This window comes from Gymnogyps californianus, chromosome 1, assembly GCF_018139145.2.
Source record: "Gymnogyps californianus isolate 813 chromosome 1, ASM1813914v2, whole genome shotgun sequence".
Taxonomy (NCBI): Eukaryota; Metazoa; Chordata; class Aves; order Accipitriformes; family Cathartidae; genus Gymnogyps; species Gymnogyps californianus.
In genome coordinates this window covers 130,924,303-130,947,318 of record NC_059471.1, presented here as the reverse complement: position 1 = coordinate 130,947,318, position 23,016 = coordinate 130,924,303, and the positions used below count along the sequence as shown (strand labels likewise).

At 45.0% G+C, this 23,016-nt stretch overlaps 1 protein-coding gene across 1 annotated transcript; it reads right to left on the bottom strand.

Annotated features, from left to right (window-relative positions):
- Positions 1-6,602: 6,602 nt before the first annotated feature.
- TENT5C (terminal nucleotidyltransferase 5C) lies at positions 6,603-15,467 on the bottom strand. The gene is made up of 2 exons (XM_050914975.1): positions 15,437-15,467; positions 6,603-12,672 (listed from the first exon to the last, which is right to left on the bottom strand). The coding sequence occupies exon 2, from the start codon at positions 12,644-12,646 to the stop codon at positions 11,474-11,476; it is 1,173 nt and encodes a 390-aa protein (XP_050770932.1). The 5' UTR covers positions 12,647-12,672; positions 15,437-15,467; the 3' UTR covers positions 6,603-11,473.
- Between the last annotated feature and the right edge of the window lie 7,549 nt (positions 15,468-23,016).

The following is a 23,016-nucleotide window of genomic DNA, read 5'->3' as shown; positions in this document are numbered from 1 at the left end:
CAAGAAGCTGGGAGGGAGCATAGCCGGGGCAGCTGTCCTGAACTACCTAAAGGGATATTCCATACCATAGAATGTCATGCTCAGTATATAAACTGGGGGGAGCTGGCCGGGAAGGGTGGATCACTGCTCGGGCATCGGTCAGCGGGTGGTGAGCAATTGCATCGTGCATCACTTGTCCTTTCTTGGGTTTTATTTCTCTCTTTTTTTCTGTTATATTCCTTTTCATTACTATTGTTGTTGTTATTATTATATTTTTATTATTATTATTGTTAGTATTATATTTTATTTTACTTTAGTTATGAAACTGCTCTTATCTCAACCCACAAGTTTTACTTTTTTTTTCCCAATCCTCCTCCCCATCCCACTGGGAGGGGGGAGGGGGGAGCGGTTGCGTGGTGCTTGGTTGCTGGCTGGGGTTAAACCACGACAAACTGGCACCTACTCAAAGAAAAATTAAAATGGTAACTATATAATAAAAGTCAGATTTTAGCTCTTTAAAAATATTTTCAGTAATAAGGGTCCTCCGAACATTAAAACCAGCTCTTTAAATGTTTGTTTACAACATTTATACAATATTTACACCTTATTTTCTCAGTCCTTGAGTTCTCTGCTAACTCTATACTGTGAGAATGAAGATTTGGTTAAAGTCTAGGTAATCTGCCAGCACTCCGGCATGTCTGGATTCTCAAGAATCCATCACTACGGAAATAAAAAGGAAATTAAACCACTGGAAAAATAAAAAAAGTATGTTGGGTTGCTATGGAGCCTGATTAAATTTGGAGGCAAGGTTTAACTTGCCGCTTAATTCACATCATTTGGAGGTAAGATTTAACTTGCCGCTTAGTTCATGTCATTATGCAGCAAATGCAGCAGGAGATTGAAGGGCCCCATGCTGCTGCTCGGCACTCAGCAGCGCCCCGGGGTCCTCTCTGAAATGGCCCATGCACAGAAATCCTCTCCTCAAGATGCAGAGCGGGCACCGGCAGCCGCCAGCTTCCAGACAGCTCTGGCCACTCGAACCTTAAACGTCTTTCTGCAGGTTTCTCAGTCCTCTGATGTCATTTTTAAAAGTAGTGTCACTTCAATGGGTATAAAATTTAGCCGTTTAGGTCAGATTGTCTCAAACAGTACCATGAGCCAGTGCTATTACACTGCAGCCTATTTGTGATATATTACAATGTAATATATATAGCAATGAACAACCTCCTCTGAGATGGTCCCTCTTACAAATTAAACATTGTTTGTGATCTATCAAGCATGCCTGAAACAGCCTCAAGAACAGTTATCATAAAGAAACCAGGTTTAAATTGTTTTTTCTTCAGTTTTTCTCTTATTCGAGTACAGACCAGTATAATGCATTAGTACTACTACTACTTTTCCATGAAGTCTGGCATCTGGAGGTTTTGTCAGCAGTGGACATAAACTCTCTGACAATGAGCTGGTGTTATAATACTGCAAGTCAGTCGAAAGATCCCTGAGATGAACTGGAGACCCTTTCGCTACTCATCTATTCTTTACTAGCAGTAAGTAAAATCAGTAATCAGACAGTAAGCGCCTTTAAAGTAAAAGCTGCTGTTCTGGAATTAAAAGTCATAACTGCACAAGCAGTTTTACAGTTAAAGCCAAGACCACTTCTGTCAAATATGACATTGCTAGTTAATGAACTCTTATTTATGAAAGAAATTTCCTTTTTTTAACTAAATCCATGTTTTCAACTGGTACTTCAATTAAAACAAAAATTCAAGTTCTAGTCAACTGAAACTCCTGACCATAGTTGCAATTATATCCATATAGCAATCTTTTACTTCTAACCAGACAACAAAAATCTGGGTGAGAATACCAAAGGCCAGAGTTCACACCGTAACTGTTGAGGAGAGCCACGTGTGTAACACACAATAACAGAACAGCACATTTACCCCCATGATTTTATATTGCAATTGAGTATTGCAAGAAGTTACCAATTACATGTGCAGAGCATCCTAAACATGGGCATAACACAGCCCCTCTGCAAGTTCTGCTGGCTCGCTGCTGCTGCAGCTTTAAGTCAGACATGCCTGTGAGAAGATTACCTCTACTTTAGAAACTGTGGTTCCCCGGTTCATCTGTCTGCATCCTTCTGTTTGATTTTTGAAATGTCCCAGTACCATCCACCCCGCCTTCCCTTCCCACCCCATCAATAGGCAGGACTTCCAAAATATCTACTCCTGGCCCTGCCAGCAAGTCCCTGTGTTACCTAAGTGTGCTGCTTCCCCTCCTCAGGGCTCATTTTTTTGGTCCAGGAAACGGTAGTAAATAGGAATCCTCCTTCTATCAGAGAAGTGCTGCAAGGAAGGAGGCTAAGCACCGATTTGAAGCGTGCACATACTTAGCTGCAATATTACTCCACATTCAAAGTTTCCTCCGCTCCAAAACAGACGCCGTTTTTTTACAAGCAGCATTTCTCTGGAGTAACTCCATGAATTTGCTGCCAGAGGCTGAGCCTCATCCGCACATGTTGCTCCCACTGATCGAACAGGGTTGCGGAAACATACTCCAGTGCAGCTGGGCAGCAGGACAGCCGTAATGCAGGAGCCGTAGCCACTCGGATCTGCCAGGCCGTTAGCAAATCCCTCATAGCATTTGACGAACTCCCACAGGTGCCACAGGGAATTTGGGTGGTGGGACTGACAGCAAGCTCTCTTCCCAAAAACAACTTACTTTCCCCCAGTCTTAAGAAAAGCTGCCCAGGAGGAGAAAGTGGAAGGGAGCTCATGAGGTCTAGAGAGCTACATCAGTCCTGGCAATTAGTCAGGGCTACACAACATTTGGGGAGCCCCACATGAGCAGTAAAACAGACAGGCAGATGATTGTGATGACTAACAGATGTGATGGCAAGAGCAGAAACATGGAGCTCTTCGCTTCGGTCATGTTGTGAATTCGTGCCCCAGGGTTACTTGTCACCGCAGTGTTTTAGTTGTGGGGGTGCAGAGGAAAGCACTGAGGAACTGCTGTTAAGTACGGTGATAGAATATAAGCTTTCTCTGCTGTCTCTACCCTGTATTTGCAGGGGAAAAAAAATACTCCCAAAATAGCCTGCATCCAGTATCTTCGTGGACTTTGTGCTGACGCTGGCTTTAAACCACCTGCAGGTTTCAAAGTGCCCACAACAACCTTGTGTACTCTTCAGTATGCAAGAACAACGCAAAACTGTGAGCACTTCTGTCATGTCCAGGCACTACGCAACACTTAAGTCAATAAGGTAGTAAATAATGAAGAAGATGAGTTACTCTGTCCATCAACATTGTGACTATTTGCTCGTAGGATTCAGACAAAATGTTTTTCTAATACCATCAAATGCAAAATACTACATCTGGAAACCAGGAGCACAGATGTCATCGATACCAGATGGGAGAGGCTGCCTTGAGAAGCAGCAGATGGACTTTGAAATCACCGCGAATAACTGACTCGGCACGAGCACTTGGCATGCCATAATGCCATGGTAAAACCAGCGGGCGTAGTTTGTGGACACAAATATAAAGAGGTTGAGAAGCAATCTTAGCACTATTTATTATCTGTGGTATGTAGAGCACTGGGCTAGCAATTGGTGCTGGTTTGTGAGACGTATAGGAACCACAAAGTTCCAGAAGAAAAGGTTTCCAGCTTCTGAATCCAATATGTACGACATACAGCTTCAAGAGCTCGTTTTCCACAGTTCATCCAAGAGCAATTAGTGGAGAGCATGGGACAGTCTGGGACTTTTCAGCCTTGTTGATAAGGATGCAGCAATCCACAGGTTGAAGATGAAGTTCGAAGACCAATGTGGAAATGCAAATGAACTTCTCAGTAATGACCACAATCAAATATTAGAACGGGTTCTCCAAGTACACGATGAATTGCCATTACTGAGCACCTTTAGGGCAAGATTGAGTAACTTTCCAGGAGGTACACTAAGATACAGCTTTCAGAATAAGTTATTCAGATAAGCGACAGAGAGGGGGTGGAGAAGGGAATTGTTGCAGCTGGACGGTCGATTCTGAAGCGAGAAGAGCGCCCACAAAGGGACCAGCTTGTGGGTGTAATTCATGTGCCCCACATCCAACATGCTCAGAAGGCTTGCCTTGCTGCATAGGGACACCGACTGAATCAGAAGTCTCACGCTTCAATCTCTCTTGCAGGGGAGACAATTTTCCCTTTTCTTGAGGTGTAATCAGTATAATCCCTGAGTAGCACAAGTTTCACTGTTTTCTGAAGCAGATTTGCTACATGAGCAGGTGGAATAAAGTTAACACACGTTTCAGGGGTATAAGAGCACATGAACTGCCTAATTATGTCATTCACATGCTAAAACACAATCAACTATGTAACAGCAGAACAGAAGTTTTCCAGCTTTGACAGTGAGACCACCTCTACAGCACCAAATTGTCACTTGCCTGCTGGGAATGCATAGGGACAGATTATTTCCCCAAAGCAGTTCAGGCCTTGGACATTTGTTGGAACTCTCCTGAAGTATGCAGGCTAGCTATAGGGGTTTATCAGTGACAAGAGGGTTATTGCTACAGATTAGACTGGCCAGCTTCCTTGTGCTCTGTCTTGGCCAGACCTCTCCAAGAGTTTGCACTTCTCCATTCTCCAAACTGTGAGGTGGCATGGACTGTCCCCTGCTCTACTTATCAGTGATGAAGATTCAACACAGCATTTTGCAGGCTCAGCCAGCCTAGGCAACTAGTTCCTGCTGGTTTACTAAACCACCCAGCTGAGAGTCAATGTGGTAACACTGGAGTAGGCAGTACAGCTTTCCTTAACGTACACGTGAACTACCAGTTTAGGATCTAGTAGCTGCTTTGCACACAGTTCTTGGCAAGACTCTTTTTCCAGCATAATGACTCAACTCTTTCCTACTAGGAAAATTACTAAGGTTTGGCAGGTTAACTATTCCCTTCGCCAGGCAGTCTTGCCTATAGGACATGGAGCTCATCTTTTTCTCATTGAGACGAAGCAGAACAGATTACAGCACTGCTACTGCAGCAAAACATGAGTGCTACCCACACTCAAGTGGCATATTACACCCTTTGATATATCTCCCTTTTAAGTTGCTGGGTGAACACAAACCCTATTTTATTGCTGAAAATAGCAACTTCAGGTATTTAGCGTATTAGTATACTAAATATGTAGTAAGCAATATTCAAAAAAGCAGGCATGAAAAGAAAATCTTTGTTTCTCTCACAGGAGCATCTATTCTGTCTCTGTTAAGGGCATGTTGAATACTCTGATTTCAAAAATATTAAATATTCTATATTCCATCATGGAAGGAAGGAGGGAAATAAATGCATCTGCCAGAACAACGGCAACAATTTAGAGTACCATTTCTCTAAAGCCTCTCACTCCCCCACCACAAGACTGAGCTCATCTTGCACAGCATAGATAAGGCTGGGTTCTAGCAGTACAATAGGACAGGACACTTATAATTGTATTTTCACTAACAACATAACAGCAATAGAGCAAGAACATCATTCTTCTTTAGTTCCTCTCAATTTTTACCATTATCTAAGTTCCTTATGGAACTGAAAGAGTACATACTGCCACTTGCTTAAGCATAGCTATTTTGCTGTTTCAGTATCAGACCCTGTAAATCTAAGTTTGGTATTCTAGAAACTCAAGGATGTTACCCAAAATAACTCTGAAGCTTTTATGATGAGATAAACTGAGGAGTTGAGGCAAGGGAGTTTCAGGTGACAAGCAGATGGTTTATGTTGCCCAGCTGCATTATCAGTTCTCCATTTAAGTTCAGAGGGAAGCAATTACATCTTGAAAAAGGACTACACAAGCTTCATGATTACTTCCATGGGATCACACTGCCTCTGCTAATCTCCACAGAAGTTTCCACTGCAGGTGTTACAAGTCCTGAAGGCTGGAATTTCTCCAGCATTACTTAACTGAGAGGCTAGAGCTTGTCTGAGCTCTGGAGGGGATTAGAAGCAAGCACACTTTTTACAGTCCATTTATTTTTGATCCTAGAGCGGGAGAAGCAGCAAGTAGACTACCACATGCCCCTAGCTTTTATTTAGCTTTGACCAGCTCAACCCCCATTGACCATTGGTATGTAGAAGCATTAGCTTTTAGGACAGAGTGAAAGCACAAAGACTTTCAACCTGTAAATAACTTGAAGAGCAATTGCTGACTTTGTTTTTCACCTCCTTGGCTCATAAGTTCAGGTATGCAGGGGCCCCTGACTTGGAGTAGCATATGAAGTGGAGTGCATCACAGAACAGACTGACAGGCTCCAGCTCAGACCAGACACTAACAGGCCTAGGACTGTGCCTCGACATGTTTTAAAGTCAAGACCAGATAATGGTCAGAGTGGGTAAAAACAGTTCTCTAGAAACTGTCACTATAACGTAAGTGAAAGATGTCTCACTTAACTGACTAATCGTCAGTAAGTTGAGGCAGATGTGTAGGCAGATGTGTACATTCATGAGGAAAAAAATACCTTGAATAACATCTAAAACCAAGCATTACTGTGTACGCCATCACTATTTCTCCCCCCCACTGTATCTACACACACATTGGCCAATAAGCTCCACAAATACTTTGTCAGCACTACAGGAAGAATTACTTGACGCAAGCAATGTTTAGCATAAGTTTATTTGCACAAGAATTTCAGAATCATGAAGGTCCAAAATCCAATTTCCAAGAATGACAAGTGAACACCACAGTGCAGAACAGTAGACAAAGTTACTGTGACCAATCTCACATTTGGGCTCATCACAAATCCAAATATTTCTGGTACCTTGTTTTGCCAGCTTAAAAAAAAAAAAAAAAAAGACTCACTTCTTCCAAAGAGGTATGAGACAGATTTTCCAAGAGCTGACTTCTTTTAATAGCAAAAAATAATGAGAGATAAACATAGAAAAAAGGCCTTCTAAATTTCAACAGAAAGTGCAATTTTAATCAGAAAGAGACAAGCCCAATCCAGACACTACAGTGAGTGGCCTTCTCTTCCAATACAAGTGAGAAAAAACAGAGTGCTCCAACCATTCCCCGCAAAGCTTCTACAACTACAGCCCAGCATCCCACCTTATAACTAGCTTTATTGAAATTAAAGAACATATATGAAATACACTTCACCATATTTAACAAATGGTTGAGTAAGACTTAGATGCAAAGGCTAGAAGTATTACTATTGATTTGGCTCTCCCAATGCCCAAATCAGACCAAGTTGCCAGTGACTATGGTCAACTTATTGCTTATTCCTGTGCCTAACAATTATGGCACCCTGATTGAATGAGTTGAGCAAGAGGGATAGTAAACAAGTACCATCAGTACACTGACAGCTTAGAATTGAAGCAATTTGTCTGAGTTCTCTTCTAAGAGGCCTTTTCCCAAGCACTCATATAGTGATAAGCAGAGATCACTACCAACATTAGTAGTTATTCTAGTGATCAGAAACCCACAAAGCCTAGGCATAAAATATACCAAATGCTTAACCCCAGAACTCAATCCCAAAATATGGGTCTTTAAGTTTCAATAAAAAGCTTTAGGTATTTGGACTAGATTTAAATACCACCTACTGCTTTGTAGACAAGATTATTAATGTTAAAGTGTGAGGATCTTTTGAAAAATGGTTACTTAAAAGCAAGCAGCAGTCTTCAACCTCCAGCTTAGTGACTGACTGAATTAGCTGAGGACAAACACAGCAGCAATTAAATCTTGAGCTGAGGGAGCATGAAGTATGCTTTACCTTACAACTTTTCAGAAGGACCATGGATCAGCATAGGGATTTTACCAAAGTGACTAAAATGCAGTCTACTACTAGGTCTCCTTGGTAGATTATTTTTATTTGATAAAGATGCTATCTTACAATGAGGAAGTCACACCAATAAACTGTAAGTCAAGGGAGACTTGGCAATAAATATTAACAGATGCTTAATCTCAGACTGGCTTAGCCCAGCAGAGTTTAAGCTACAGGAAGAAAACAGCTATTTTAACTGCACAGTCTAGTTTACTAGAAGCCTAATCCTGAGGAATGATGCACTGATACAAGATCTGCAGTCTAGTGTTACTGCAGCTTTGTTTTGATGCCACTGCCCAGAGGGAATGTGTTAGGGTATAGTCTGAAGTACAGTAGTCTTTCTCTAACCTCCACTTGACACAAGTGAGTAACAGAGGATTGAGCAGGTTTGCAGAGGCATCATTAAGTACTGAAGGGAGACTGAACCAAGCAGGCAGCCTAGACTTGGCCTAGGGTCATCACTTTTAACTTTTACCTAGTGCTCATTCTCATGTTACTCCTTGCTACAAGGGCCACCATAAACCTCAGCTCAAACCAGCTAGCACACATCAAATTAAGCCACTGCCACATGCAACATCAGGCTGCTAGGACAACTTGAAACAGAAAGGGGTAGACTGCTTGCAACAGTGATGAAAAGCTACTGAGTATTCCAGCTTTACCTGCCAAGCCAGGATTATTTTGAAGGCAATGAGACCAACAGTGTCCCAGCAATCCCTTATACAGTAGGGCCAATGCAGTAGGTAGTGTGCAGCTTCAGGATACCGTTTAACTATTCAAGAGCTTAACATCCAGCGTCCAGGCTACAAAGCATCAATATTTCTAATATGCCAGAGCAACTTAAAAGGGAACACAGGGAACACAGCAGTCCTGCAAAGCTCAAACCCAGGAGCCAGCTGTTCAGAGAGCAGCCATTCAACGTAAAACTTCCTTAGAGGCCTCAGCAACAGGTTACATGAGCAAAAGCACAATATTTGTGGCAGGAAGCTTAAGTTCTCCATAGCTCTATCTCAGTAGGGATCCGTTAGAGCCTTCTTTCTAGCACTTCCTTTTCCAACAGATGCACCTGGCCTGATGTTCAGCAGTCAAGGCATTCAAAGACTAGCAAAACATAAGTCTGTTTGTTTCAAGCTTGTGAGGACTCCTCCTAAGCATCTGACCACTTCATCCACACAAGCCGATGCACAGAACAGTTTCTAAAGATCAGCCATGAGATCGCACAAGACAGGTATATGAGTCTAAGCTATTTGATATGCAAATCAAATAATGTTCCTCTAAGCAATGGTTTACTTCTGCAATGAGTATAGCTCAGGTTGACTTTAAAAACAGCTATTTAAGAGATGATAGCAATTACAAACTCCTAAGCAAAAGACTTCCTTCTTTCTAGTGATACTCTATACTAGGCCAAGTATTACCTTACATGCAGATGTTATTCATGCCTAGGTTTGCATTCCAGCAGTAAGCTTGCACTAAGTTTAACACACGACAACACTGGCATCATACTAGTTTTTAAAAAGCCTTCCAAATAGTCAAAGTCTTGGGTGAGAGATGCCTTGTCTGTAAGCTACATCAAGTCCAAGCCACAGTTAGTGAAAAAGGCTGGGTTCACTTTCAAGTTTAGCTACTTCGGCTGACTACTCAGGAAGCCTTTAATGAAAAAAACCACAACAGAAGACACCAAATTATTTGTCTGTTTGCTACTGATGTTGTTTACAAGGCTGTTCAAAAAAATTAAGCTAAAGCATGCTTGGCTACAGTCTGCTTTCTAGATTGTATCCCTCCCTGCCTTCTTAAGCTAAATGAAGAAGTCTGAACAAAAGAGTAGCCTCACTGCTTTGAGGCAGTCTTTATGAAGTAGTTATGAAAAGTGAGAGAACTTGCAATGTAACTAGAAGTTTTTGGTCCTATGAGGAACAGGCAGTTTTTTCCTGCCACTTAAGTGCTGCACTGCTACTGTTTTCCACCTTGAACAGCAACCATACATTGGTGTTTCACCTGCTTTCTGCTTCACCTTCTAAGCTAAAATCATTTGTTTGATCAGGCACTTTGGTCTCAAGCTTGCAGAGACAGCTAGAAGTCATAAAAAAGGTTTAGCAAACAAGTATTCTTAAACAGTGCACCAGTACATATTAAATAGCTCTAAGATTTGCCTTTCTAGTCTACTTCTCCAGTTAAGCAAAGGAAACTCAAGATCATTTGCTATACATATTTTACTATTGCAATTCAGTGAAAATCATCCAGCTAATATACCAGTTTCTAACACCGCTATATGAATAACTGGGGAATTTTTAACCTTCCTTATAAAGCACAGGAGTTTCAAAGCAGCAAGTTCAGCACATACCCTTTAGGAAGGTCAGCCTCCTGTACCTCCAAGGGAGTACATACTCTTCCAGAGGCTATTCTGAAAACAGGGGCAGACTTTCACCACATACACCCTCTGTGGAGAGCTCTGCTTAGGGTTTATATACCTCTTCAAGTGAGGGTTAAGACCAGTAAAAAGGAAGAATTTGACTCTAACCACTCAAAATACCATCTCATACAGTGACCAGGTGATAGTGATAAACTAGTAAACTCAACTCTTAAGTGGTGACAGAAAGACAAGCCTTCAGGACCTGCCTGAAGTTGTACAAGAAGAAATTCATTTTAGGAGGCACTTTAGGAATCTATACTGTGGCAGGAATGCATGTCATCCTGCAACTTACAGTGGGGTTTTTTTTTGTTTGTTTTTTTTTTCTTGCTGTGGACCTATGAGGAATAAAGTTGGGCCAAACCTCAGTGTAAGAGCTGCACTACTTTCCAACTGTGCCAATAATTGTTTTGAAAGATACAGTCAAAAAGGCTTTATCTTGAGCCTGGACTTAACAGTGTTTTTCCATCCTAACTATTCAAACTGTGGTTACAATTCTATTTAAGGCTTCAATTCCTCATTTCAAGGACTTTTCACATTAGCAAGTTTTAGATTGTGTTTTGGTGCATGTTTAGAGGTGCCACCTTCCAAATTTTTGTGCTCAAGAAAAATTTAGCCAGCTTATGCTTTAGAGATAGACTTACTAATCCATCTTCAACTTCCAAGAAGTTAATCTTGAACTTGAGGCAGGACCATATATCCCTAAGTACTACAGGAAACATTTAGGCCCTCTACAAGACAGACAGTATCCATACTCTTATCAGTTCTACACAGCCAGAAAGTAGAAGCAGCCCAAGCACGACACAAGCCCACTCTTGCACAATTAGTTCAATAGAAAGTTGGCCAGAACTTGAACTGAGGAAGTGTAGAGTAATGAGGTTAGGCAATAGAAAGCAGAGTTTTGTTGCTACTCCAGGAGTGGCTTCTGCTCCACTCAAGCATTTTACAGTCTTTCCTCTATTAACTAACCCAATTTACTGAATACTCCACTTAGATCACATGTTAATAGCCACTTCCAGAACTAGTACAGAGAGTTTTGTAACTACTTCTCTTAACATTTGGCTGCTGGTTCTCTTCTCCTAATGAAGGAGTAATAAGGCTTCTTGGCATTTGTAGAGATGTACTCAAAGGTTCATAGCAGGTCACCTGGTTGCATATTCCTACTGCACACCAGGAAATGGACAGTCCGATGCAGTCATGTTTCCATTAGAAAACCTCCAACTGACAGTTATTTCTGGTCTATATACACTCAGCATCTTGGCCTTCAGTAGCCTCCACTCAAGAACACTCAAGTGAAACAATCAATTGCAAGGCAACCAAGTGGGGTAGGACTGGCTGTACGGCACAGGAGCATTTGCAAGATAGTAGTTGCTGAAGTTTACATCACTAACATAAGGTGCTGGCTGGTAGTAACAGGTAACATTAGTGGCATTAGGGATGATGTTTTGTTCTGCCAGTACTTTGAGTGCTAGCAGAGAAATCAAGTTGAGAGTCTGCCTTCGCTCATGTCCCATGAGACAGACTGTGCTCTCATTCACCACCCTGCGCAGAATCATGAGGTAGTCGTATTTGCTCCTCTCTTCTTTGGAGAAGTGGTTCTGGAGGTAGGTCTCTAGTTTGCGCTGCTGATCCAGGATGTCTGGGAAGTCTATGAAGAATCGGGAGCACATGTAGCGCTCTAATGTTTTGATCTCATCCTTATCCATGGGCCTGAAGTCTCGTACTAAGAGGTTACTATACTTCAGAAGCCCACCACCTCGGATCTCTTCAGGATTTTTGGTAGCTATCAGCTTGTTCTGGAGGTGATCAAAAGCTGCTTCAAAGTCTCCATACATGCTCTCCCCAATCACAGTTGGATGGAAGTGCTCCGACATGGGGGTTTCTGAGTAGTCATAGTAAAAGAGCAGGGAGTCCAGTATGATTTGGAAGGAGTCCACACTGAACTCAAACTGTCGCCGTATACAGTCTACAAACTTCAGCTCCACATTCCTGCCATGTTTGTTGGAAAGTGATATCAAGCTCCAGCGGTCAGACTCTGTGTACACTTTGACTAGCTTCTGGATGTACGCTTCCTTCAGTGTTACTGGACTAATTTTTAGCTTGCTTACTCCTTCTGGCAAGAAATTCAAGAGGGATCGCAACACCACATCTCGAACTAACTGAAACTCTGCCTCACTTGGAAGAGAAACTTGAAAAATGAGATCCAGGTCTTTGCATCCCAGCCCATTATCCTTGACCAGGACATGACCAGCTGCAGAGCCATTCAGACGGACATCATGTACCACAATGCCTGCTTCATTCAGCCTACTCCGAACAGTCTGAACAATGTCCTTCAGAGTTATCTTCAGCGTTGGGAAGTTACCTCGTCCATGGATCGGAACCACCTCTGTAAGAACCTCATGCAGACGGCTGACCTGCTCCCAGTTCAGTACACTGCATGACATGCAGTCTGTGTTACTTCCTTTGCCTGCCATCTTACAGTTTTTCTTCTCCAAAGAAACTGTAGGGAGGTGGAATAAAAAAGAAAAGGACAAATCAGACTTTCTGTTTATGCTTCCTAGATATATCCTATGCTCTGCTTTTCTGTCTACACATACAGACTAGAAATTAGTAATTTATGTAAAAATGATTACCAAGAAGCCTTTCACCTGAAATGATACTCAGCTTCTCTATTGGTGCAGGCACAAAATTTTAGTTGTTATTGTCCTTTTTTGGTGAGGTAGTTAAGTACTTCAGCAAAGCAGTTTGTGTCAAAGGGAAACTATCAAAGATGACTTATAAGCTTTACCTAAATTTAATATCATCTGCAGCACCAGCTGATGCCAGAGGAGCCATAAGCACAAGCACTTCTGAAAGTTAAGCTTTGAACTTGTTTCATTATACATAAAGCTCAAACTGCTCTCTCCAACTAACACAACAGTGGAAGACACTCAGGTGTTGGTTTCAGGGCTTAGAGATCCAATCCACTGAAATCACTAATTACACCAGAGACATAAAATTTCTTCCTTTTCATAAAAGCTTTTCCTTTCTTAACTATCCAGTATCTACCACTCACGGGATACAGGCCAAGTACACTTTGCTCCAGCAAAAAGCTACAGCACTTCAGCATCCTGAACAGAATTTCAGCTACGAAGCCAGATAACACAACTATTCAATTTGCACTCCAGTCTTCATAAGCAACTCTTTACTCTTCTTCAGACACACTGCATAATCAAACTACCTTTTTGGAAATATTCATGCTTGCCCCAATCTTTTGCTCATTTGTGGAGGGCAAACAAGCTTTTAAGACCTAGCACACACTCAGATGAGGTTAAGGCACACATAATGTTAGTGTTGCACTTTAAGGACATAAGAACCTCACTGAAAAGACTTGGTCACAGCCTCATCTGAACTTTTGCACTTTTTAAGGAGTCTTGTCACAGTTGACCAGATCATTCTCTTGTGCTTAAGTGGCTTGTGTTTTGAAGTATGCAGATACTTACATATGTTCTACAGTCACACAATTCAAACTGGTATTAATACACTTCTCTCTTTTTAAGTGTTCCAGGTTTCTATTGCAGCCAGGTGCTTCCTGACAGCTACAGACTAATTGAGGCCTCACCTTCTTCTGCCCCAAGTACTTGTGAAGACTGCAGCTGCCAAGGTCAGACTAGTCAGACTTAAAGTAGTTAACTCTTGACTACCAGGAATTGTTTAAAACCCTACCATATCGTTTCCTAACATACATCAATATAGTGCATGGAACACTTTTTAAGCAAGATTCAAAGAGCAGCTATTGTCATTTCACACCTGTCCTCTTCCAGCTTTTAATTTCCAAACAGCTCATTTGACCTGTCACCTCCTCTACAGAAGAGAGTCAAATCCTAGATAAAATATACAGTAAGGTGACAATGCGCCTGGGGAAGCAATTTCTGCCCTTGAGCATGAGCTGCTGCATTACAGCCTCTGCTGCTGTGGGTCACATCAGCTCCAGCAGGCACGAAACAAACCTGTGATTCACAAGATGATTAGTCCAGGACAAATCAAGGGGTTCTTCAAACTCAATCCTTAAGGCTGCAACACAGCATAAACCCAGAGGCATCAAGCCTGCCAGCAGTTGTCCTCAGGCACTTCAAACACGTTAAAGTACATTTGCATCTTAAAACCTCCATATTTTCACTAAATCCTTCAGATCACTAAAGAACAAGACTCTTCCATGACTTGTAGCTTAAGCTGCAAGTGCTTTCAGCTACTACCTCTGAAAGCGTTCCCTCTCTTCCTTTCTGTCTGTAGCCTTCTCAGCAGCCAACACAACACAGACAGACGACCTAGTGACCAGAAAGGACTTGGAGCAGTGCTTCCCATCCCGCCACACACACTTGGTTCTGCTTAGTGAGCCTCACCTAGGAGAATAACAGGCATTGCTGCCCTTGTGGGAGGAAGATGAAGTATTTCATTTCCAGTTCAGTGGAGAGTTTAATTCTCAGGCTGTCAACCTATGAAGCCTCCCACTCCCAAATCACTCACGTGTTTGCCTACTCTTGCAAGATTTATGTTAGTGACAACAGGATCTTAGTAACTTTAATGTACTTGGGACACTAGCAGTTCGCATGCCTCTTGTTTCACTGGCAACATTTTCCATCACAACAAGATCCGACACCTGAAGATGCTCATTCACTGGAAAGAAAACAACTCTGAACCCAAGATAGGCACTACCTATTTTTAACACCAAGTGTAAAGAGTATTACAGCTTCACTTGGATGCAAACCTCAAATCAGAGGCAGAAGGAGCAAGAACAACATGCCTTCACCTTGGTCATGATGAAGTGCATTACTCTGCAGCAGCAGCAGTTTTTCCCCTATAAAAGGCATATAATTTGACACAAGACCGAAAAAAAAATTAAACGACCGTACCAGCAGCAAGCGGTACCCCTGTGACACTACAGCGTTCCAAGCCCCCCCGAAACCCCAGCGGCACTGCAGGCGAGGAGGCTCAGCTTCCTTCACAAGACGTTTTCCCTTGAGAGCCGAGCGTGCTCTGCTGCGCCCTAAGGGGCGATCCACACGGTGCACCGCAGGCTCGCCTCAGCTCCGCGGACGCAGGACCCGCACTCACCTGCGGCACGCGGAACTTGCCGTTAAGCCGTTTGAAATAACAATTTAAAAAGCGTTACCAAGCGCTCGCCTCGAGGAGACGCCTCATGGAAGTGACCCCGCCCGCCGCGCCGGCTCTGCCCCGGAGCGGAGCCGAGACCCGCGCCCCCCCCCCCCGGCCCCGCCGCTCACCGGTCAGCTCAGCCGCGCCGCGCACCCCGAGCGACCGCGCCAGCCTCACGCGCGCACCCCCCCAGCCCCCCGCGCCCGCCCTTTATCGCCGCGCCACCGCCCCGCCCCGCCCCCCTCCGCCGTGAGGTAACCGGCGGGCGGGGCGCGAGGCGGCGGCACCAGTAACGGTCGCTGCGGCGGGGCTCCCCCCCCCCCCCCCCCCTTCCCCCCGCAGCCCCAGCCCTCCCGCTGCAAGGGAGTGGGGGCGGGTTTGGCCGTTGTTCGGGGCGCCGGGCGCTCGGCCCGGGAGCCCGGCGGGGATCGGGATGGGGAGAGGACGGGGGTGGCCGCCCGCGCCATGGAGTCCTCACCCCCCGCCTCCAGGGGCTCGCCCCGCAGCGCCCCCCCCCCACAGGTGGCGGCCGGCGGCGAGGGGCGCCCAACGGTCGCTTTCCGCGCCCCCCCCCCCCCATGTACGACTGCACACTGGAGGGAAAGCAATGACCTAAACATTTCAAGGTAATAACGGAAGACAGGGAAACTGTCTGAAAAAGCAGACTGAAATACAACATGGCTTTCCCAAAGGTACCTTGTCTCGGACAGAACAACTGTCAGCATAGACCCAAAATTTCCACACTTTGCTAAAAAGTCTACTATGGTGCCACATCAGAAACAGCCAAACTAGGAGTTAATACAACAACTGCAAGGATGCGCTCGCAAGGACACGGCAAAAGTGTTGAAACAGCGTGCTACTGAAAACCACAGCTGATGGGCTGTGGGAGGCACTGGAGACATGGAGGAGGACGGAACTATTAGACAGGAAGCAATGTTATTACTTGGAGATAGAGAGTAATAAAAATCGGCTGGCTTTTAAGATCATGCACTGCGGGGATAAAAGCTACAATTTCTGCTGTAAACCCTCAACGTTTCAGCAAAAGAGGAGAGAAAGGACCTGGCGTATTTGCCTTTTGTAGGATAATCAAGACTCAGTACAGGGGGGAAAAAAGCACAACTTATCCTAGGACAGGCCAGCTGACGTATTTCTAGTAGAGCTAAAAAAGTATTTACAAAGCATTGGGAAAAAAACCCAACACATCTGTTACACTGTTTGGTCATACACAGTCAAGAAAGATGAATTAAAACCTGCACACACATGGAGCAGAGCTGACCTTGTAAGAGGAAACTGAAAAGCTCCTCTTTGCCGAGCAGACACAATCAGACTTGCCTTGTTTCACCAACAAAGCCAAAGTGGAGCAGGAATATGGGTGGGTTGGTTTATTTATTTATTTATTTTTCTCCGCTAGCTCACCATTGGGATGAACAACAGGAAACAAAAAGAGCTATTTAAATTAAAGCATAACATTGACACAAGAATCAGATTCAAGGCAAGTTACCATCTTTTTGTCCGAGGAGATAATCATGAATTCAGAGCATCGCAGGACGGGGGGAGGGGAATAAAACTAACTTGTTTCAAGACGGAGCTAGAAAAGAAAATACGTAATATGATTGTGGTGGTACGGAGTTGGACGTGAGGATCCAGATCTCTCTCAGCATTTTTTTCCTGTGTTTCTAAACAACAAAGAGAAATAGGGAGCTCAAAAAGAAGTAGTAGCAGAAATGACGGAGGCATAACCACCAGTAAGGAAATGTCTCACTTGGAGGTTAAAATAGTGAATGGTCTTGCCTCTTAAGAATGTTTCTTCAGCAATATTTCTGCCTCAAATATTATTGTCTTATGACAATAACTGGTTATTTTGGACAGTATATTTTCTGTTGCCCCATGGGCAAACAGGAATTAAATTATATGTTGAAAAATATCTTCTATTTGTAATATTCATTAGATACCAGTAAAGGCAAAGATAAACTGCAGCACATACTGCTATTACAGATGTTAAGTATTAATAAAAGGTTCATACTTTACATTATTTGTTTACAAGTTCTTGTTTCACAAAAATGTTTGTAAAAACAAAGAGGTATCTCAACTGTATCCTAAAGATTGGATACCTGAGATGTTTTCTGCCTCCTCTGATTTGCAGGCCTTGAGTATTTGTCAGTGGAAGTGCAGCACTCTGCAGTGAGTTTAGACCTCCTGACAATACACTCGTTCTTTTTAATCGCTTTTCATTGGTCCCACAGAAGGAGTCCGTGGGACGGGACTCTGAAACGCCATTTAAAGCCTGCTGGCCCAGACTCCTGGGTAAGTTGCAGGAATAATGAGGAATGCATCTTTGAGTAATGAACATCTAGGAGAACGAGCCCATTTACCCCTGACAAGAGCCAGCCTTCTGCTATCCATCTGCCTGTGTCTGTGCGGTGGATTACTGTGCCATGAGGATGGAAAACGTGGAAGCACACAGCCCACTGGCGAGACGAGAGATTAAGAAGCATGGCTTACTGCTCAGGTGCTGTGGCTGCCGAGGTGGCCCTGACGCGGGCCCAGCTCCAGCTCCAGGGTACAGTCTTAACGTTTAACGTTTATTTAGGACTGACTTTCCCGCTGTCAGCTGTAACTCCGAGTCTAGGGAGAAGTAACAGATGATCCCAATCTTTGCAAGCCGTCCTTTCTCCGAGAGCGACTGGGATACAGACAAATTCCTGCCGAGAGGCAGTGTGCGGCGGCAGCCACGGTCCCCCTCTGCCCTTGAACAACCACTATCTTGCCCTTGTCCCACAGCTGCTCCATCCCTCATCTCTGCCCGTGTCCCCAGTGCCTCCTCCCAGCTACAGTCCCTCCTCTCCTGTCCTGTGGCATGCCCCCCTTCGGCATACACACCGCGGGACCTGTCTGAAAGGGTTTTCAAAGAGAAGATGGGGAAGGAAGAAGGACCAAATGGCTCCTGGGATGGCAGTGTGACAGGGGGAAAAAGAGTCTGGGAGCTGCCAAAACAGAGGCAAGTCCGGAGTTTTATGAACACAGTGCAACTTGTTCATTTTAATCCAGTAAATAGGGCAGCAAATTTGGCAGAAGAAACCCACTTAAAGACTTGGAAGTCAGCTCAGTGACCTGGCACTGTCAGATTAGTTTCCTTACGTGATGCATTGCTGAACGTAATGTGTCATTATAAATCTTGGTTGCTACAGCTGTTAAAGCCATCAAGTGAAGCAGAGTTATTAATACATGGTAGTAGTAGCTGTCATGCTCCATTCTGTAACCGAGCGTCAACTCTGCAGTTGGGAAACTCTTCTTTTTTGTCTGACGTGGAGTAATTGCATGTCTGCAGATGCTGAGAACATGGAGACAGGTAGGAACGTCCCGCCCATGCAGGGCTATGGTGAAATTCTCCTGCAGAGTATCAAGAGTGAGCCCCTTTCTCTGTTGCTGGCTGCCTTTACAAGCCTTTGAGGCTTCCTGCAGGGAGATGCAGCGATCCTTCCTCCCGATATATGGATAAAAGTAGACATGTGAAGTCCAGTATAGACACACAGAGTGTACTAATGCAGGGAACAACAGTCTTTCAAAAATCTGAGGTTAAATTTGCCGCTAGAAGCACAGCGACAGCTGGGAAGTTCCTGCTCCAAGGGATGAGATGCTACCGTGTAGGGCTTCCCAGCTCCCACCAAGTTCTGAGCTCAGCAAAAGCTGAGAGACACTCCTTCTCCAAGGGGCAAGAAATGCCACCAGGCCCCTTCACCAGCAGGACCCGTGCAAAGTGGGAGCTCCAAGCTCCTGCTGCATTTAGATGTGAGGAGGACACAGAAACCCGGAGTCGCTGTCTCTCACGAATGTCTTTTTGAAGATGTCCCCACCCATTAGCCCTTCCACTGCTTTGCTGTGTGTCACCTCTGGCAACTTGGGCGTGGGCTGCAGACTCTTCTTCTCACGAACCCTCTGATGTACATGCCCGAAACTGCTTAAAAGCCTGAAGGAACGGAGCCACTCGAATGTGTGACAAAGTATGCAGGCCAAATTCTTCCAGTAGGGAAGAGGCGGTTATGCCTCTGCCCAGGCCCCTGGCGCTTTTGCTTCCGCAGCAGGAGACTCAGTTTTGCCGATCCGGTTGTGCTGTGAGGCTCCGGAGCGGGCAGCCCAGGGAAGCCCAGCATTTTCTTTTCCCTTACGAAGTAGCAGGGCAGACACACGCTGAGATGGAATGCACTTGCCGGAGCGAATGGGCAGCAGCCCGTCATCTGACTTGTTTTTTCCTTGCACCTGAGCTCGCCCCAACTGCTTAATTAGTCACACGGTTTCCTGGAACCTGGGGGAGAATGAACTGTCAAAAATTTCGGTGGTGCAAGAGAAGACGACAAAGGCTGAAGGGGGGAGGCAGAGGTGGGGAGAGAACAAGGGTTTGCAAATCAGACTGAAAAAAATATTTACTCTAATTTGGGAGTCGTGAGCAAACTCAGGACACATCGCCTCAGGCTGCAGGTGGCAAACGCAGCAAAGGGGAGTACAGAGAAACAGCGAGGTTCTTTAGGGAGTGCAGTCTCGGTCGTGCGAAGCTCTTAGGTGCTGAGCTGCCCGTGGGCTCTGCCCCACGGATTTTGTACTTTCCCCCACCACAGGTTTTCACTTCAAAATTACATCTTTTTCACATTCCCTCATCATCCATGGCTCTAGCAACCGGTGCGGAGGAGTGTAGTGGTCACAACACGACTGGACCAGCCCCCTGGGAGTCTGCATCTGCGAGCCCTGCCTCTCGACTCTGCTGCTGGTTTTAGTTGCAGACGGTACTGTTTGCCCCTGCAAATTCACAGATTTGAAGGCTAAAAGCGATGATTAAACACCTCTTAGTACTCATATAATCCCTGGATAATATAATCCCGCCGTAAAACTCATAGCCCCTTCAGTAACGTGCACTTGCCTGCAGACTCAAATTGCTCGAGATGCATAACCCAGTATTTCCCCACGGTAGTTTGCTGCAATTGTTAACTGCTTTCATGACTAAAGGTCCATATACAGTTAGCTCTGGTTTTAATTTCCACCTGTCTTTCTTTTCAGTATGCTTTTTTTCCCTGCTAGATTATAGGGGCTGTTACTGAAAACTTGTATGAATTCTTTAAGGCTTTTTCAGTAGGCCCTTTATTTCTAGCTGGTGGCAATGGCAACTGGAAAGGAGGTTTTGCACAGGTAATGCAGTTCTGCAGCTTAAAATAATCTAAACGAGAGCTGTCAGAGACTCCCCATCCTCAGATACACAGTCACACTCTTTCCTTTGGGTCCGGTTTATGCAATTTAAAACTAATCCATCCAAAGAGGGGATCTGCCTTTAGCTGGAGCAGCTTGCTAGCTGGGCCACCATGCAACCACACAGGCACTAGGGCAAGCACAGGAGATGAGGCAGGATGACAGCAAACTTTCAGCTGCGGTGGACTGGCACTCTCAGAAGCCTTGGGGCCCATCTCAACTACAAAGAGACGTCTTGGTCTGCTCGGTGGGCCACCAGCACTGCATGAAAACTCTCCAGCTCTGGAAGCTGCTGTCCCACTGTCCATCTCCCAGCGAGGCTGACAACTGGTGCGTGCTCCCTGCTGGCACTGGTGAGGAAGTCCTTGACGAGCACACGGGTAGCATCCTCAGCAGGATCTCTGCGGTGGCCCATCCCTTCTGCAGCATGACAGCTGCTCCCCGGTACCCCAGCTCCATCCGCCTCTCCTGCAGGAAGGGGATAACAATCTCCCTTCCCACCAGGTTTCAGTCTCACCTGATCAGGTCTGAGGTGACTGCCAGTCTCACCTCCTCTATGGCCAGTCGGCATCCTGCAAGGATCCAAGAGGCCCTTGCGGATGGTTTTTGCAACAGTTTGGCCTACAGCTGTCTCGTACAGAGCTGCGCTGCAACAGTCCTCCCAGTGACAGATAATCAGGGCTTTCAGGCTCTCTTATCTCATACAGGGGAGGCAGGGTAAGGTCACACGTCCCACATGAGGAGACAGCTTTACCATAGCTCTTTCTGATGAAATCTGACGTTTTACCTCTGCTCAGAAACTTGCAAAGTCTGGCCTATGCTGGGGAAAACTTGCAGCTACGTGGTAGAGATCCCTTTGGACAAAAAGGCTTGAGGAGGAAGTGAGGTGTTGGGGCCTCTGGAGACAAGAAGGAAAAGCTGAGGGTGGTGATGTGTTTGGTGGTAATGTTTTGCACAGCCGTCCTGCTAAGAGCTAAGGGAGCGTATCCTTACCTACAGGAGGAAAAGCGAGTGCTCTGTCTCCTTTTGCCATAGAACAGACCTGAACCTTATGATGGGCAGAAAAAAAGTGGCTGCACCAAGATTTCTGCATTGCTCCATAGTCTTCAACAGAGTCACACGGACAGCCTTGGAATCAAGGAAGACTACCGGAAGATACGATGCCTCTTGTCTACGCTGCATCGGATTTCAGTGCTGAATACAAGTCATAGCTCAGTTAACGGTAAGAGATCAGAATAAAAATCTGGATTTAGTTACAATTCCTGTTTTGCAGTTCAAAATCTACTCGTTGCAAGAGAGCTCCTGTAAAACAGAGGAGTGGGGCAGTTTTCAAGCTGGGCCAGACATTTGATTTTCAGTGGCAAGAGCCTATTCAGATGTTTCAAACAAGGCCAGTAAGGAATTATTTGGTCTGGCTTCCAGTTTAGGTTGCAATGGGAAGCGTAACTGTTTCATAACGTGCGTGACAAAACAGGTTCACAGGGATGCAAAACCTGTGACATTAAAAAGGTGCTTGCAGTCTGAGTCCTGAGTGAGAAGCCTCCATCTAGAAAGAGTTAAGGCTACCTGCCGTCAGCCACCTTCTGCGTGCTGACTGTGCTCCCCCTTACGTGGATGTGGTCGTGTAACAGACCTTAGCAGCAAGCTGATGCATTTCCCGGCAGACTTTCCGTGTGCTTGATTTCCTCAAGGCTCAGACGGAGAATCCCGCTTGCGGTGACCGTCCTAGAAAGCAGCCAGGGATCGCACAGTAAGTGAGGGCTCCTCACAGCCCTACTGTTCGGTTTTAATCTCCAAGCCAGTGATTCACAACCACGAATCTGGATCCCGTGTGGCTTCCCCAGGCTTCCCAAGTAACTGCTCCTCTAGGCCTCCCTTCCGCACCGTGCTTGCCATTGGCATCACAGGACTGCTCTGAGGAGTAAGGATAGCAGGAATCGGAATCGGAAGCCCAGACGCTGGGTTTTACCTGTGGTCACTGTGCTCACCTCTGATCTCTCTGTATCTGTCCTGTCCCCCACTGGAGGTTGCACTGAAGCAAACTCCAGGCACCCATCTCGAAAGAGCAGCCCACCGACTCCAGGCAGAAGAAACCAGTTGCTAGAAAACCACTCTGAGAGTGTCAGAGAGTCGTTTCTACCTCATCTCCAAAGTAAAAAAAAAAAACCGTCAGTGCAAAACAGACAAACAGTAGCAAATGGGGGCCTCAAAACCACAAGGTTAGTTTAAAAAATAATGGGATTTTAATAACAACACGTTGGGAGATTCTTTAATGATACGTATTTGTTTTCCAAGCGTTTGTAAGGAGGCAGGACGGGGAGGTGGGAGTCCCCTCGATTTTAAAGAGGACGAGGTGAGACAGACGCTCGTGGACGTAGGGAGGAGAGAATTGCACCAGTACTCACAGACGTGTGAGGATTACTATGGAAATTATTACTTAAATACTGGTAAGGGAAAAAGAAAGCAGTGCCCT

Excerpts from the sequence above, each read along its gene's own strand:
- TENT5C (XM_050914975.1), bottom strand. The coding sequence starts at position 12,646 with ATGGCAGGCAAAGGAAGTAACACAGACTGCATGTCATGCAGTGTACTG.